Below are 15787 nucleotides of genomic sequence, written 5' to 3' on the forward strand. Positions count from 1 at the left end.
CAATAACGCATGAATATATGTTCTTAACAATATAGGGTTACTGCATTTTTTACGGAAGAAAAGTAAGCCCCAAATAAAAGCCGGCCGCTTCAATAAACGAACACTAATTTCACTTAATTCATTAAATTTTCTATTGCTAGTGTTACAAATAAACCCTTTTTTATCAGTCAAAAGATAGCGCTTAGTTGTTTAGAAACATACCAGAACCTCTTTTAGACAGATTTCAGTTCGCGAATGCTAGCTGTTACTTCCACTACTTAGAGCTTTCCACAGTCTAGTCGAAAGTATCGTAAATAATTTATTTTTCCTTGGGTTTATCGTGCTTTATGCGTTCTTTGTTTTAGCACTCCATATTAGCTAAAGATTCCATTAAGACAGAATGCCAGCATGAAAAGCGAACAAAATAGATTTTTATTTTATTGGTGCTTTGTAACTTCTGCTTAATTTTCAATAGTTATTTTTTAAAAATTCCTATATACGGTGTTCTCGCTCGCAATAAAATTGCTTACATTTGACAGTCACGGGCGCCCATAGTTGCACCATCAAAATTTTTGAGGGAGATTTTGAATTTTTTTAAATTTTATTTATTTAAATTTAGTTATTGATTAATTTTGGATTTAAATTAATATTATTTAATTTATTTTATTCTGTTTATTTTTTATTTCATTTATTTAGTACTTAGTTTGTGTGTGTGTTGTGTGTGTATGTCATTCAAAGTCGTAACTTTTCTTATAAAAAAGAAATAATAATAATAATTAAAAGTAAATAAATAAATAAATAAAAAATATTTTTAAAAAAATAAATAAAATAAAGAAAGGGAAATAAAAATAAAAGAGGGAAAGAGGGTTGAGAAAATAGGGGGGAGGGATTTGCGCCATTGATCTTGGGGGGGTGGGCACCCCTGTTTGACAGTGCTCTAATTATTAAACTGGAAAATAATTCCCAGAAGTCGATACCAGTGTTCTCTCCTAAAAAATGTTACATTAATATGTACTCGAAGGAATAAAAAAAGCTTCTGCAAACGATAAATAATACATTATTTTAAATGAAAAAGCAACGTAAGAGTGAAGCGAACTCAAGAATATGCGGCAAATAGCTATTTCCAGCAGCAAAAGAAAATAAAATAGCCATTTTCAGCACAATGCAATTATTAAGTTGTTATTTCAGTTTACTCAAATTACACAAAGGATCTTTGAACATATTTTATTAAGATAAATAATATTACCGCAAAAAAACTGAAATTTGAAAACAGCAATTATCTTTTTTAAAGAAGTATTTATATTTGACATAAAATTATTTCAGTTTTCAGTGAGTGGGAAATTGCATTTTGAGATTTTGTTTCAGTTTTGTTACCGCATGTTTTAGCGTTTTGGTGTTTAAATGATGATACGTTTTATCATTATTGTTTTTTCATTACTACATACTACATAACTTTCACTACTACATACTAAAACTTTCCTTACTACATACAAATTCAAATCATCAACAACATTTTGATGTCTGTTTCGGTATTAAATCTTATTTAGTTCAAATTTTGCGGTAATGTTTTTTAAAAATCCTTTTCAAAATAAGCGATTAAATGCTTGTTAAAAGTTAATTTTTTGGTTAATATACAGTAAAAAATAAGTAAGGCACATAATGATTTTTTAAAGTTTAAAAAATATTATTGAATTAAAAAAAAAAAAAAATCACGCATCTTTTTTTTCTTTATTGCAAATAGAATAAGGTCGGGACTTTCTGCAATTAAGACATGGCTATTCAGTTGAAGAAAGTGGTCAATGCGTGTAAAAAGCCAATTTCTCGTGCAATATTTTGAAATTCTAACATCTCTTTTAACTTATCTCTGATAATTTGTATCATAAAATTTCCATCAGATTCACTATACTGAAAGCTTTAGAAACATCCCCCAAACACTTCCTCATTAAGAAGTCGAAATTTATCGCTTATATTATTTTATAGTAATTTATGTAACATGGGGTAATGTGGTTTGTGGTAATAGGGATAGGATAAAAATGCATCACTTTTCTATCAAAACTGAAGGGAACTTAGAACCTCTCAAATGGCAAAAATCAATGAAAAGATCAATGAAATTTCAATTTTTGCTAATCATGTAGTTTGACACTCTTAAAAAGTTTTAAAAAACCTGATCGAAAATAATGTCGTAATAAGGTTGCTTTTAAAAAATTCTACTGCACTATTTTTCTAATAGTATTCTTTAAACGGTGCTTTACCAATTTGAATAATTCAATTCCTTAAATTTCAGACGTATTTATCAAATAATTGATTTTTTTTTTTTTTTTTTGAATTCAATACAGCTTACTCAACAAAATTTTTGCTATTTCTTGAAGACCAAAATTTTAAATGAAGCAGATATTTCTGTCTTTCACACGGATATAATATTATTATTTTTTACAAAAACTAACTCATTGAGCCAAAATCCATCCTAAAGTTGTGAAGCATACTATTAGCATATATTATTAGCAGGAAATTAATAAATGAAAAAGGAAAAAAGAAATTAAAATTCTTAATTTCAAAAAAAAAAAAAAAAATCGTATTAATTTTCTATAAAATTAAACTAGAGTTTTTCATGCAAAAATTATTTAAAAGCTATTTTTTAGTAAAATTTCTTTAAATTTTGATAATACAGTGGTTCAGAGTAACTTTGCGTCACATTTTCTCTACTTTTGAACTACGCCACGCCTATTTTAATTGGGTAGTTTCAGTTGCATCTATTGGTATTGGTATAAAACGAAAGAATCGTATATATTGTAGATGCGAAATTTGAAATTTGTGATTCATAAACATTTAAAAACTATCAGTCGTTGTTCTCTATCATCGCAAAGTTTTACATGAATTATTATAATACATAAAATACTACATGCACTGTAAGAAAAAAAAAAACGAAACATCACTGATTACATCTGGATAACATTCCGGGATTTCAGTAACATACACCAGTTTCCTGTAAAAAACAAGGTTTCTTTTCGAAAAAGTTTCCCGAATCGCAAATGAAACTGCGAAATCATTTATAAATATTTAAAACAATAATACTAGTTTTAGCTTTGTTTTCTACCGAATAGATGGCAGCACAGGCTAACTTTTTGGAAGAAATTGTTTTTCGTAAGAAAATTAAAAAAAGTTTTTTTTGGCGGCTTTAAGGTGCAATTACCTTAAAAAAAATAATTAAATTAAAAAATCTCTGGTAAAATCATTCAAAATCGGTGATGGTTTAATAGTAATGAATTTTGCGATGTCTGTTATAATATTTCGAAATATATTAAATGTTTTGGATTCATTTCCTTCTGATAGATGGCAGCACGAAACATACTGTATTAAATTTATTTCTTACATGTGTCAATACCTTTTTTAAGCGGGACAAAAGTAATGTAATTAGGAGGATTTCTAAAACTCAAGAATTGAATTCATTTTTCAGTAAATAATTACATAAAGGACAGTGAGATATGATTTTCAGATGAAATAGGAGAATATATCCCCCCCCCCAAAAAAAGTATTCTTTGAGCCTGTGCTGCCATCTGCTGCAACAGATTTGCATCAACAAATAACTTATCAAATTATTTTTAAAGAAATGATGTGGAATTTCGGGGTTGATTTAATTAAGAGTTAAAGGTTGGGGACAGAGGATAATAATGTTTTCAGAATATTATGATGCACACTTGGCAATCTGCTATTATAATCTTTAATCACCGAAGACTCAAGTAAATTTAGACGAGTAATAATTAGTTGTTTCAATTAACGGATGTTAGATAGCATTCTTAGTGCCAGTGGATTTGTATGGACTTCATGTAAAGGGGGGGGGGATATCACGTGAGTTTGAAAAAAAATTAAAACGAAAATGTTCCCGACCATAACTGCATTGAAGGAATCAAGTTATATCTTTAAAAAAAAAGGTGCTTTTTTTCTAAAAAGTAGTCTTTCGCAATCAATTAAATCAACCAAAATTTGAAACATTGTTTCTGATTTTTTTCGAACATACTTCTGACCTTATTTTCGAATTTCTCTGCTATATAGATGATTGCTCCGTGTTTCTAAAAGCAATAATTTCGTATAAAATTCAGTCCATGTTTTCTTAGTCGCAATATTTTAAAAGCCAAACCATACTGAAACAGTTACAAAAAGTTAAATAAGTCCCAATAAGTGGACACAATTGTAATGTAAAATAAAATACAGTGTGACAAATTTATATTACAAAATACTATTTATATTTTAGCAAATTAAAATGAAAATAAAATGATTTTCCAAATGAACTCATTTGAACATATTTGGCATAAGAAAAAAAAAAGAGAGAGAGAAAGAAAAATAAACACTGTTTTTACAACCGAAAAAAGGCCAAAATATTTACTACAACATTCTCGGTTTCTGAAAAATATGTTTCAGGAAATCGCAGTACATAGTCTGACTCGCTGTCTACTAATCACGCAGTGGATAAAAAGCCATAGGGAAAAAAAAGCAATAAGCAATTCTTATTGCACAAATTTTCTAGCTTTCTTGAAAAAATTTAACTTTAAATAAATTTCTTAATATTGCAGAGCTATAAGGAAGTCCCCGATTTTCTAGATTATCCAAATATGACTTAACTTAAAAAACACTGAATATGGCACCAGCAATACTGTCAGTATCAAAAAGCTTTGTTGTAAAGTGCATGCACTTTCTCAAACATGATTGCATGAAAAATTAACACTTATTGCAGAGTCACTCTTTAAATGTATGTAACTGAATTATTATGTGTGTTGTGTTGTATGCACTTAATATTTAATGGATTACGTTTCAGGCGCGGAATCTATCAGATGATATTTGCGTTACAACACGAAGAGTCGAAAATAAATTCTTTAATATGCTTCAGTCTCAAAATTTAAAAGCAGTTTTTTTTAAATCAAAAGCAGGCTCCGGCCAGACTGTGCAAAAATATGCGTGTAGTGAAACGAGCATCGTTAGAATGCAATATTTTTTTTCTTTCGGGTGCAATTTCTGTTTACGCTTATAAACACTCCCTAGTATACCTCTAAAATTATCATCGCTGTTCTAGTATATTGTGCGATTTGCTGTGTGTGGAATCTAAACTATATGCTAATCTTCTTCGAAAATTTTGAGCTTATTTATATTGACAATTTAAAACGTAACTGCAGATAGCAAACTGGTGTTATCTTCGAGAAAACAAATAATTTATAAAACATGAAATTGAACTGTCAAACTTCTATTTCTTATTTAATTCCATTGTGAGCCTCCACCCTCCCGTCTCTTCAAGATAATAGATTTGAAATTTATCTCAAACTATTTTCAATTAATATCGCTTCTTCTATTTAAGAGGGGAAAAAGGCGATCAAAAGTTTAATACTTTAGTGCTTTTACTTTCTGAAATTGATTTGACACTTTTGTAAATCACTTTATGGAGTTGTCTTCTCAATACTGATGGAGTAGGAGAGTTTAGCATTTTACATAATGTTTTCATTTTTTAGACTTATTTTACCTCTTGTAAACGTGCCCTTTAATTATACCTTTGTTGAAAAATATCTACGACCATTTGAAAGTTATTTTTCAAGTCTAATTAGCTTCAAACAAATTTTCGCTACGTCAAATCGCATGAGTTTGCCTGAAAATTAATGTTCATCAAGTACACTCTAAAACTTGCATAATAACAAAATCAATTAACGCATCATACATAAGTTACTGATCATTCTAGAAAATATAGAGTTCCTGTAAAAAATGTCAGAAAAGAATTACTTGAAGAACATACTCTGTTGCATTGCAAATAAATATATTCTCATAGAAAAATTAAGCTGTGTCGAAAATAAGGGCATAGAAGTATTAGACCAAATTTTTATAATGATTAACACATTCTTGACTTTGAGAAGAGTATGGAGCAAGAACTTCTGAAAAGGATACGCAAATAAAAATTGCACTATGACTTTCCAAAAGGGCACACTTCTATGAAAAGATAATGCAACAGTTGTGAGGGTTTACGGGGACGATAAATTGGTATTCTTATTATCGCATTGGTGAATATAAAAGCAGAAACTGCAACACAAGCTCAATAGAGACTGATCCTCCAGATCTAGTATCCCTAAGAGCATTTTCACCAACCTCAGCTTTGGAAAGATTTATTAAAAATATTAAATAAAAGTTTTTGAACTAAACTTTCATACCACGTATCACATTTACGAAAACGGATTATTAAGCGTTTAGCGATGGTATCATGGCTTAAAGTAATCAATTTTGTGTATTACTTCTTGTCCATTTGATTTGTTCTCCACCTGCTCTTTTGCTACGCTTTCATAGCTTGAACATAGAAATGTTCAAAAGAAAACTCAGTTGTTCACTGCAGAACCAATGTATGTAGAGATAATATTTTCTGCTTCCTGAACAATGCTTAGTGCGATATCAAAGTTGATGACTATTTCCTACAAAATTTAAGTGATAACTTTCAAAGCCTTGTTCTGATTCATCGTCTAATCACAAAGAAAAAACCTTTGTTTACAAAATACAGTCAACACACGCTTATTTAACGAGATCCCGGATTTAGTGAGGAAATCAGAGACACTAGCTTTTGGTACAATGTTAAATCTATGGGAGCATAACTCGCTTTTAACGAGCAAACCCTGCTTAAAGCGAGCAATATTTCTGTGATTCATAAAATTTCTGTCGATCTACAGCTAAATTTATCCTTTTTTTGGAGGGGGGGGGGTTTCTTTAACCTTTCGAAGTCAACCAAAAGTTAGTGATAAATCATAAATACGGAGAGCAAGCGATGACATCCTTTTTTTTTAAATTTGTGGTGTATAGAAGCATTCTAAAATTATAAACGTGCGTGCATGTGTATTCTTGACAAAGCACTCCTTTTTACAATGACAAAAGAAACAGATAATCAGATAGTTCAAAGCAAATTATCCAACTCTTAGGTTCAGCAGAAATTAGAAATAAGAAAAACAGCGACTATGATGAACTTTTATGACTTTTTCACGAACTCGCTTTTTACGAGCACTCGGTTACAACGAGCAAATATCGTGTTCCTTTTGCGCTCATTATAAACGAGTTGATATCTGCTTGCATATCCTCCTACATGAGGATACAGTTAAATCGTCACTGCACTCCCCTTACACAGAAGGATGGGAAGTACTGAAGAGTGGCAATAAAATACCATAAGTGAAGACGACAGTATACAAGTAGCTGCAATTGACTGCCTGAAACATTTACATTTTATCACAGTTAATCAGATTTCGAAGACACTTCGTCTTCTACGAAGGCCATTGCTGAGCCTGATGTGGTAGCTCTATAACCTCTGTGCCCTGTGAACCCACTGCTAAAGTCATTGATCCGTTAACCACAATCACTGATCCTACTCCCATAATTAGTGAGCCCTCTCCTGCTCCCGACTCCAGTAAATACCAGACTTGCATCGGAAGGCATCCCCAGAAGAACTTGAAGCATTTTGTAGTCAGTATTTAACTCATTTTCTGAACTTAAGCGTTTTCAGATTTCTTTCCGAGAAAGGATGTGGAGAAGAAATGATGTTGTATCAGAGAGAAAGAGTTGATCTCTACCACTCCATAAGTTGAATCTCTATGTAGCACAAGCGCGTTGCCTACTTGAATCGTTCTTTGCTTACTCATGATTGTAAACAGGTTGTTTTTTTTTGGGGGGGGGGGATTCTTCGTTGGTTCATAATCAAACATTTTGTTCTTTGTAAGTATCAATAGTTTGATTTTATAAACTTTATTTAATGTTAATTATTTAACGTGTATAATGTAATAATATTAATTGAGACTACAAGTCGCTCTCTTCATTTATTTATTGTATTTTTGAACTTTGATCCTTAGTCAGAATTATCAGAAGCGAAAGCAAGGTTTAATTACACGTTAAAAAATACTCACCACTTTTCATTTATTTCTATTTAGCTTTCTTAAAATATTTCAGTCTTAATAAAATACAGATGTAAAATACCGCAGATGTTTAATTTTTGAGTAATAACATAACTTGAGGTTAGGAAAAATGAGACATTAATTATGATTTACAGTTACATTTTATAATTTTGTTTCACAATGAACAAGTAATAAGGATATTAAAATTAACTCTTCATAAAACAAAATTTTATCAAAGTTAAGCTCACGCACTAGTTTAATAATATTTCTCTTATAATAGTGACTTTTTATTCGTTTTTTTTCCCTTGAAGTCTTTTTTCTTACAAAAATAGGAAAATATTAATACTTGAAAGACTAAAAAATACAATTTAGAAAAAACATTCAAAATAATTTTTTACCGAGTTTTCGGAGTCTACGAAAGTGCGCGATAGTATGATAGTCAAAATTAATATAAATAATAATTAAAGAAAGTAAAAAAAATCACCTGTACTATCCACTTATGAATTACCTATACAAAAATTACATTTAGAGAAGCGTCCATAAAAATAGTCTATTTCTTCTGCAAATGAATCTGAGAAAAGGTGAAATAAATAAAAACTCATATAAACAATATTTTTTCAAAAATAGAAAAACAAAAGCTTTTTGCTTTGTAGTACAGTTTTAAATGAAGTATATAAAACTGTATAATTTTGAAAAGAGTCCATAAAAAGTAAAAAATAAATGAAATGTTTTTGCAGCTGACACTCGGTCGGCATTTCGCCACCACAGTTTGTCTTTGAAAGTAAGACACATCGATTAGGTGTTGAAAACAGTATGGCAAAAATGTTTTAACATGTAGAGTAAACTCTCGATTATCCGCAGAATTGCGTGGCACAAGTGCTGCGGATTAATCGCAAAAAGGCTAAAATGAGGGACTAAATATGGAAAAAATTGATGTTCCTTAAAAACTTGGCTGTACTGATGCATAATACTTTCTACAAGTAGCGAAAATATATACAGAACAGTAAAAATGCTTTGTATTTTCACCCAACAGAACTTAACATCAATAAAGAACAAGTGAATGTACGATGAAGAAAGCGCATTAAATAAATAAGCAAATAAATAAATAAAACAAAAGCAACTGAGTTTAAATTTACAATTTTTCGACCAAAAAAAAAAAAAGAAAAGCCATTGGTTTGTCTTTTTTGCTAAGAAAATACATGTTCCTGATGGTTAAATTACTCGCGCATAATCCACTAACGGATAATGGGGAGTTTACTGTAAGCATAAAAACTTATCAACAAATATTTCCATCCTCACCCACACATTCTTCACCCGAAAATTTTGAAAAAAAAGTCCAATCTCATGAAAATAATCCCCCGTCCCCCTTCAGAAAAAATCTGATTGCAAAATTTTCGCCATATCCCTTGTAGAAATCCTTGCATGCAACTGTAATTTATTGTTGAAAGGTCCTTAGTTGCTTAAAGAATGTACAGCAGTGCTCAAAGAAAAGCATTTTTTCCCACTGAGTTAACTATTAACTATTTGTCAGCGAAGAAATTATGTTTATTATAACACAAAATTATATTTCTCAGATCTTAGAAGGGAAACGGATTTCATAAAATCCCCTGACTCTGTCATTGCAAACGAATACAGTAAAACCTGTGAAGTTGACCACCCTTGTAAGTTGACTACCTGTCTAAGTTGACCCCTTTTTTCAGGCACGGAATTAGCCCTTATCATATAAATCAACCTCTGTAAGTTGACCACCTGTTTAAGTTGATCACTAAAGTATTGCACCTCAAGTGGTCAACTTACACAGGTTTCACTGTACTATGAATATTGTGAAGTTTTGTAACTTTTATTTTGTTAGCAGTTCCAAAGCTATAACTATTTCCCAATGCAACCCTTTCTGAAACTTATTATTTTTACTTAGTTAGAATTCAGTGTTAAATTTGAAAATGATATTTGTATTAATATTGACAATATTTGATGTGTATGTATTATATGTATCTAAAAAAACTTAATGTTTCATTACGTTGATGTTTCATAACATCAGTGTTTTGTTTTTATTCTCTATGTCGTATGTATATACGCCTCCAATTCCATTATTAACCCTTTCAAGGGCAGCGTCCCCGCCTTGAGAACGCATATTTGACAATTTTTTTCCAAATATATATAGCTCTCTGCAAAAAAACTATCGATTTGTTAAAGAACCCTTATAGTTGCTTTTTCACTCAATAGATGTCAGCACCATTGACGTCTTTTTTCCTTCTCTGAGAGAGGTTTGAAATGTGCGGATTTTTAGGGTCAGAGGATTTTTTTTTTTTTTTTCAGTAGTAAGACCCAGAGTTAAAAAATATTAGTCACAAATTTTATTTTTATAGGCTCCTAAGACTTCATAAATGTCTTTACCAAATTTTAATAGTGCAAAAACATTGAGAAATATACATTTATTTTATACGTCCTCACTGTGAAGACTTTGCCCCGGTTCAGTATGTCATTTCTCATCAGTCAATAGATGGCAGCACTAGTTCCCTTAGATTTCTCTTTAGCTTCATAATTATAAATATTGCATATAGATACATGCATATTATTCTGCTTTTAACTTTATCTTCACTGATTGCGTGCAATTTTATTTATATATGCGATCTATTACAACCGTATTATATTCAAGTATCTGTTTATAATATTATATATATATATATATATATATATATATATATATATATATATATATATATATGTATATGTATATATATATATATATATATATATGTATATGTATATGTATATATATATATATATATATATATATATATATATATATATATATATATATATATATATATATATATATATATATATATATATATATATATATATATAGTACATTTATATTTATATATAAATATATTTATATGTATATATTTATTTATACATTTATACTACTTAAAATGGAACCAAATTATAAGAATACAATTGTTTTCGAAAATGCTAAATTATTTTTGCGTTTGTATTTATGTATATATCAATTATTTCCATCGTATTGCATTAGAATATGTGTTTATCATAAGATTAAAAGTCAATAAATCAGTAAAAATGTAAATATCATAGTTGAATTAGTGCCTGTAAGAGCGCTTTTCCTATGCACAGCGTTTTGTGCTTTCTCTGTTCCAGACGGGCAGCGTCCTCGTCTTGAGAACGTATGGTTCCAATATTAAAAAAAAATTCTAATTTTTTTTTCCAATGAAAATCAGTTCAATGATGCTAAAACATTATGAAAAGTGAGTTTTTTTGTAGATTTTAATTTTTTTTCAAGTACTGCCCCTCAAAGGGTTAAGAAAGTAACAAAAGTTCTTAATGCGATTGAGTAGAGTGGTACTGATTTAAAGATACATTATAAAACAGTTTCTTACAGTGCATAATTAAAAAGAATATCTTAAAAAATGCTTGAAACTCACCTGATATCATGTTAGCTTTAGTAGCACTTAGTTGAAATTGGCTCTCTAAATATTTGGGTAGGAAAGTATAGAGGCCTGCTATTGGAAGAATATGGAGAACACTGCTAGCAGTACGATACAGAAGGATGTCGTTCTTAAGTAATCTTTTCATTGCAGCAGGGAAATCTAAAAAGAAATCAAATAAAACAGTTGAATATTTGTATTTCTGCTATATAATAATATAAATGACGCAAAAAAAGGTAGATGAATGTGGGGCAATGTGAAATAGCGGAGTGAAGTGAAATGGTGAAATATTTACTATGTTTTGAGCACCACCAGCTGGGAATATTTTACGTAGTATCACATGGGTCGTCTGTTCCAGTCAGAAACAAGATATCTCGGATGATCAAAGTATATGATAATACAAGTAATTTTAAAAATTAGAATTATGGTTTAAATCAGAAACTATTTTTTATAATAAAATGTTCAAGTTATTGTTTATATTAATTGAGAAATACGAAAACTCGGTGCAGTATTGATTTATTTAATATTAAGCTTATTTTTATTTTAAATCTTTTGTACAATAGTCAAGTGAGTGTTGGCAAAGTGGAAGGGGCAAAGCGAAATAGTTGATTTTGTTTACTTATTCAAACTTTATAAAATCACTTTAGTATTCATTTATTAATAAATATAATTTTCGTTCCTTCACTTGATAATTCACTTTTTTTTCATTTCCTATTTTATTCACTCATTTATTATTTCTGATACATTAATCAATTAATTTTTTATTCGTTTATTATTTCATTTTCCATAAATTATTCGTTCAGGGCACAAAGAAATAGTTCATTTCGTTTAATTATTCTATCATTTATTAAACTACTTACGTATTCATTTATTAATGAATTCAATTTACATTGCTGCTTTTGATATTTCACTTATTTATCATTCATTCACTATTTTATTCACTCATTTATTAGTTATGATAGATTTATTAACTAATTAATCTATTTATTCGTTTATTGTTTCATTAGCCATTCATTTTTTCTTTTATTTACTGTTTCATTTGATCAAAAATATTTTTAATTATTCAAATAGAAAAAAATTCACCAGAAAAATACTTTATTTTTCACTTTGCTCCATAGAAGAAAAGGAAAAAAGAAACAAAAATTTCTATTCCTTTTGAAGGAATAAATTTATTGCCAAAAATAAAAAATAATGTTTCAATACAAGTTTTATTTTCAAATGCACATTGTTCTTTCTTTATGTACAATAATCTTCAAAACACATTCCCAATTTGTTCATCTTGTAAAAGGTAAGTTATGGCAGTTGATTCACTTTGGCCCACATTTCCCTACTATATGTACAGTATTTGAAATTACTAACCCATACGGTGTTCGAATGAGAATTAAAATAGGCCTCAATATTTTCAATTAAAGCAGAACGTAATTAAGTTACAATTGCTATTCTTAACATAGTTCTTCTTATATGTGTGACTTATGCGTTTCAAATCGCTCGAGAGGTTGATATGAAGGTACTACACATAGGTTGAGTTCTCATGCTGAACGTGCTTTTGTAAGCCTGGACGTGGTTTTACGTCAATTCATTTGTATCAAAAAATTACGTTTAAGCGTAGCGATGATGCAATTACTTGGACGTAAAATTTAACTAAATGTAAAGACATTTTTAGCCGAGTTATAGCCAATTTTCAATAAAAGTACATTTAACAACGCAACTCTTAACAGTAATATTTTGATACAAATCAGTTGACGTAAAAACACGTTCATCATGAGAGCTCAACCTATATGTAGTACCTTCAACACATGCAGGACTTAGGATTAGAAAATATAAATTTTGAAAATACTTTTAACATAACTGTTACACACTAACTTAGTCTTCTTTTATATTATTCTTTAATAATTTTCATTCAATGGTTTACTCTTTCAAATTCTTTTAAAACTGTATTGTGACGTTCGGCATTTTTAGATAACTATATATGAACGAAATAAATAAGCAGCAAACATTCAATTTACTGCATCAGTGGAAAAATAAATAAATAAATGTAGGAATAGTTACTTCATAAACAACATCAAAATGCTCCCTCGGTGCTTCATGAAAGGAACGCAGGAAAAGAATTTCAAATAACTATTCTCAAAATTCAATTGAAAAGTGTATTTTAAAATGACGAAAGAATGACTACGCATCTTTTTGTATTATACTTATTTTTTATTGTTCTTATAGGGCTTCTAAAAATCAATCGAATAAAGAGGAATTTAAAATACCTGTCCTATAAGTTCGGTTTAGAAATATGCTATAGAAGGGAAGACGAAAGTATTTTTAACAAATCTAGAATAAGTTATTATTTTGTTACATTAGTTACAAACAATACAATAAGTTTTTTTTTTATAGTTTATAATGTTTATTTTGGTGTTATATTACTTTAAGTCATACATAACAGAATATAAAGTAACAAATCTGCATATTAACCACCTTAAATGCAAATTAAATACAAAACACCTATTCATGTTACCATTTTTCATTTATGTTATTAAATGGAACCTATGATTTTTATATTTGGAGGGTACAGGGGAACAAAACCCGTCAGTCAACTTTTACAAGGAAGGGAAATGATGATGCAATCTAGTGGTTGCTGAAGTATTCTTTTTTGAGTAGTCTATCATCTTTTGACAAAACTCCGTAAGTCAGCTGAAATATTTGTTCCAAAATAGGTGGTACTGGGGAAAAAAGCCCTTCAGTCAAACATTTAAATGCGTTTTTCTCAAAATTTGCATTTTTTGACAAACGGGTTTTTCCCCTCTACCCGTCATTCAAATTAAGTACTTTAAATACCTATATATTTTCTCCGTTTCTTAAGTGGACTTGATACGGAATGATGTTTTGTCATATGAAGGGGGGGGGGGAGATTGAGCTTCCTTGAAATTGCTGAAGAGATATAGGGGAGTATGGGACAAATTGAAATAATTAAAATATAAATTGCAAGATTGTTTTTGAAAATTACAGTATAATAAGGGAGGAATAATGTATTTCTTAATAAAACTTGTATTAAGACATTATCTTTATTTTTGGCAGTAAATTTGCACCTTCAAAAAACAATTCAAAAGTTTCACTTTTATTTTGCATGGGACAAAGTGAAAAATAAAATAATTTTCTAATAAAATATATTCTATTTGGTTATTAAATTTTTTTTTTTGACCAAATGAATGAGTAAATAGACGAATGAATGAATAAATGATTATATAATGAAACAATAAACGAAAAAGTAAGTAAAAAAATTAATTAATGTATGAGAAAATTAATGAGGGAAGAAAGTAGTAAAAAAATAAGAAAATAAATGAATAAATAGCGAGTTATTAATAACTTTAATTTAAAAGAATTAACAATTTAATAAGTGCTTAAGTGATTGATTAAGTGATTGAATAAGTGAACCAAATTAGACTTTTTCACTTTGCTTCATCTACTTTGCCTTCGCATGCACTTGAATAATTGTGAAAAGCATTTAAAATAAAAATAGGCCTAATATTAAATAAATAAATTCTGCAGCGAATATTAGTAGTTCTCAATTCATATTTAAAATGTGCATAACAAGAAATTTATCATTTTATAAAAAGAATATTTTTTGACTTAAAACAAAATATTTCAATTATAAAAATCAATTTTTGAAAAATGCTTGTCTTATCATATGTTTTTATTTTCAGGGAACTTTTTCCGAACTGGAATTGTACTACATGTGTTACTTTATCGTTAAATATTACCAGATAGATGGTGCTAAAATCAGAGTAAATATTTCATCATTTCACTTTGCCCCACATCCCCCTACTATTCATATTTTTCGGCAATACAGTTTATAGAAGTACTGTTTTAATTTTTGGGATTTAATGACACATATGCTTGTAACATTTTAAAATTAAGTTCCTGTTAATTTGAATGACTGCATATACTTTTACCGGATTGAGAATATTGGGGGGAATAGAGAAATATTAAAAATAAAAAAATAAATAAATAAAATCGTACGTAATGACGAGGATTTATTAGTTTTGCCAAGGGCACAGGAGGAGTACCTTCGTGCGTCCTTGAACACAGCAACCGAAAGATATTACATAGAAGAAAGATGAAATGTGTATTACAGTAATACATATATGAAATATGAGGGGAAAAAAAGATCCGAATAAAATGATTTTTCTAGAAGGTAATGTAAGTGTGATGAAATCACGTCTGCGAGAAAAATGTAAGGGGAAATGAGCTAAAGAAGCCATTCTGGGACATTTGAATAAAAAATAAGAGAATTTTCAGGTTTCTTATTATGCAGAACTTATGGAGTAAAAACCAGGAGTGCGGAAATGGAAGTGAGAGATGAAAGAAGTATCCGAGAAATATTGCGTTGAGATTGCGCTTACTATTGATTCATTGTAAATAGAGTAGTGTTGCATATCATGAATATTTGTGTAATATTTTATAACTAAACTGCAAGTACGG

General features: G+C 29.3%; 1 protein-coding gene across 2 annotated transcripts in view; it reads right to left on the minus strand.

Annotated features, from left to right (window-relative positions):
- Nucleotides 1-15787, minus strand: part of LOC129231823 (solute carrier organic anion transporter family member 74D-like) — a 264635-nt gene that overhangs the window by 18196 nt on the left and 230652 nt on the right. For both annotated transcript variants that reach the window (XM_054866204.1, XM_054866203.1), the window contains exon 7: nt 11318-11482. In XM_054866204.1, the coding sequence (XP_054722179.1) occupies nt 11318-11482 (165 nt within the window). The remainder of the gene's footprint in view (nt 1-11317; nt 11483-15787) is intronic.

Source organism: Uloborus diversus, chromosome 10 (assembly GCF_026930045.1).
Source record: "Uloborus diversus isolate 005 chromosome 10, Udiv.v.3.1, whole genome shotgun sequence".
Taxonomy (NCBI): domain Eukaryota; kingdom Metazoa; phylum Arthropoda; class Arachnida; order Araneae; family Uloboridae; genus Uloborus; species Uloborus diversus.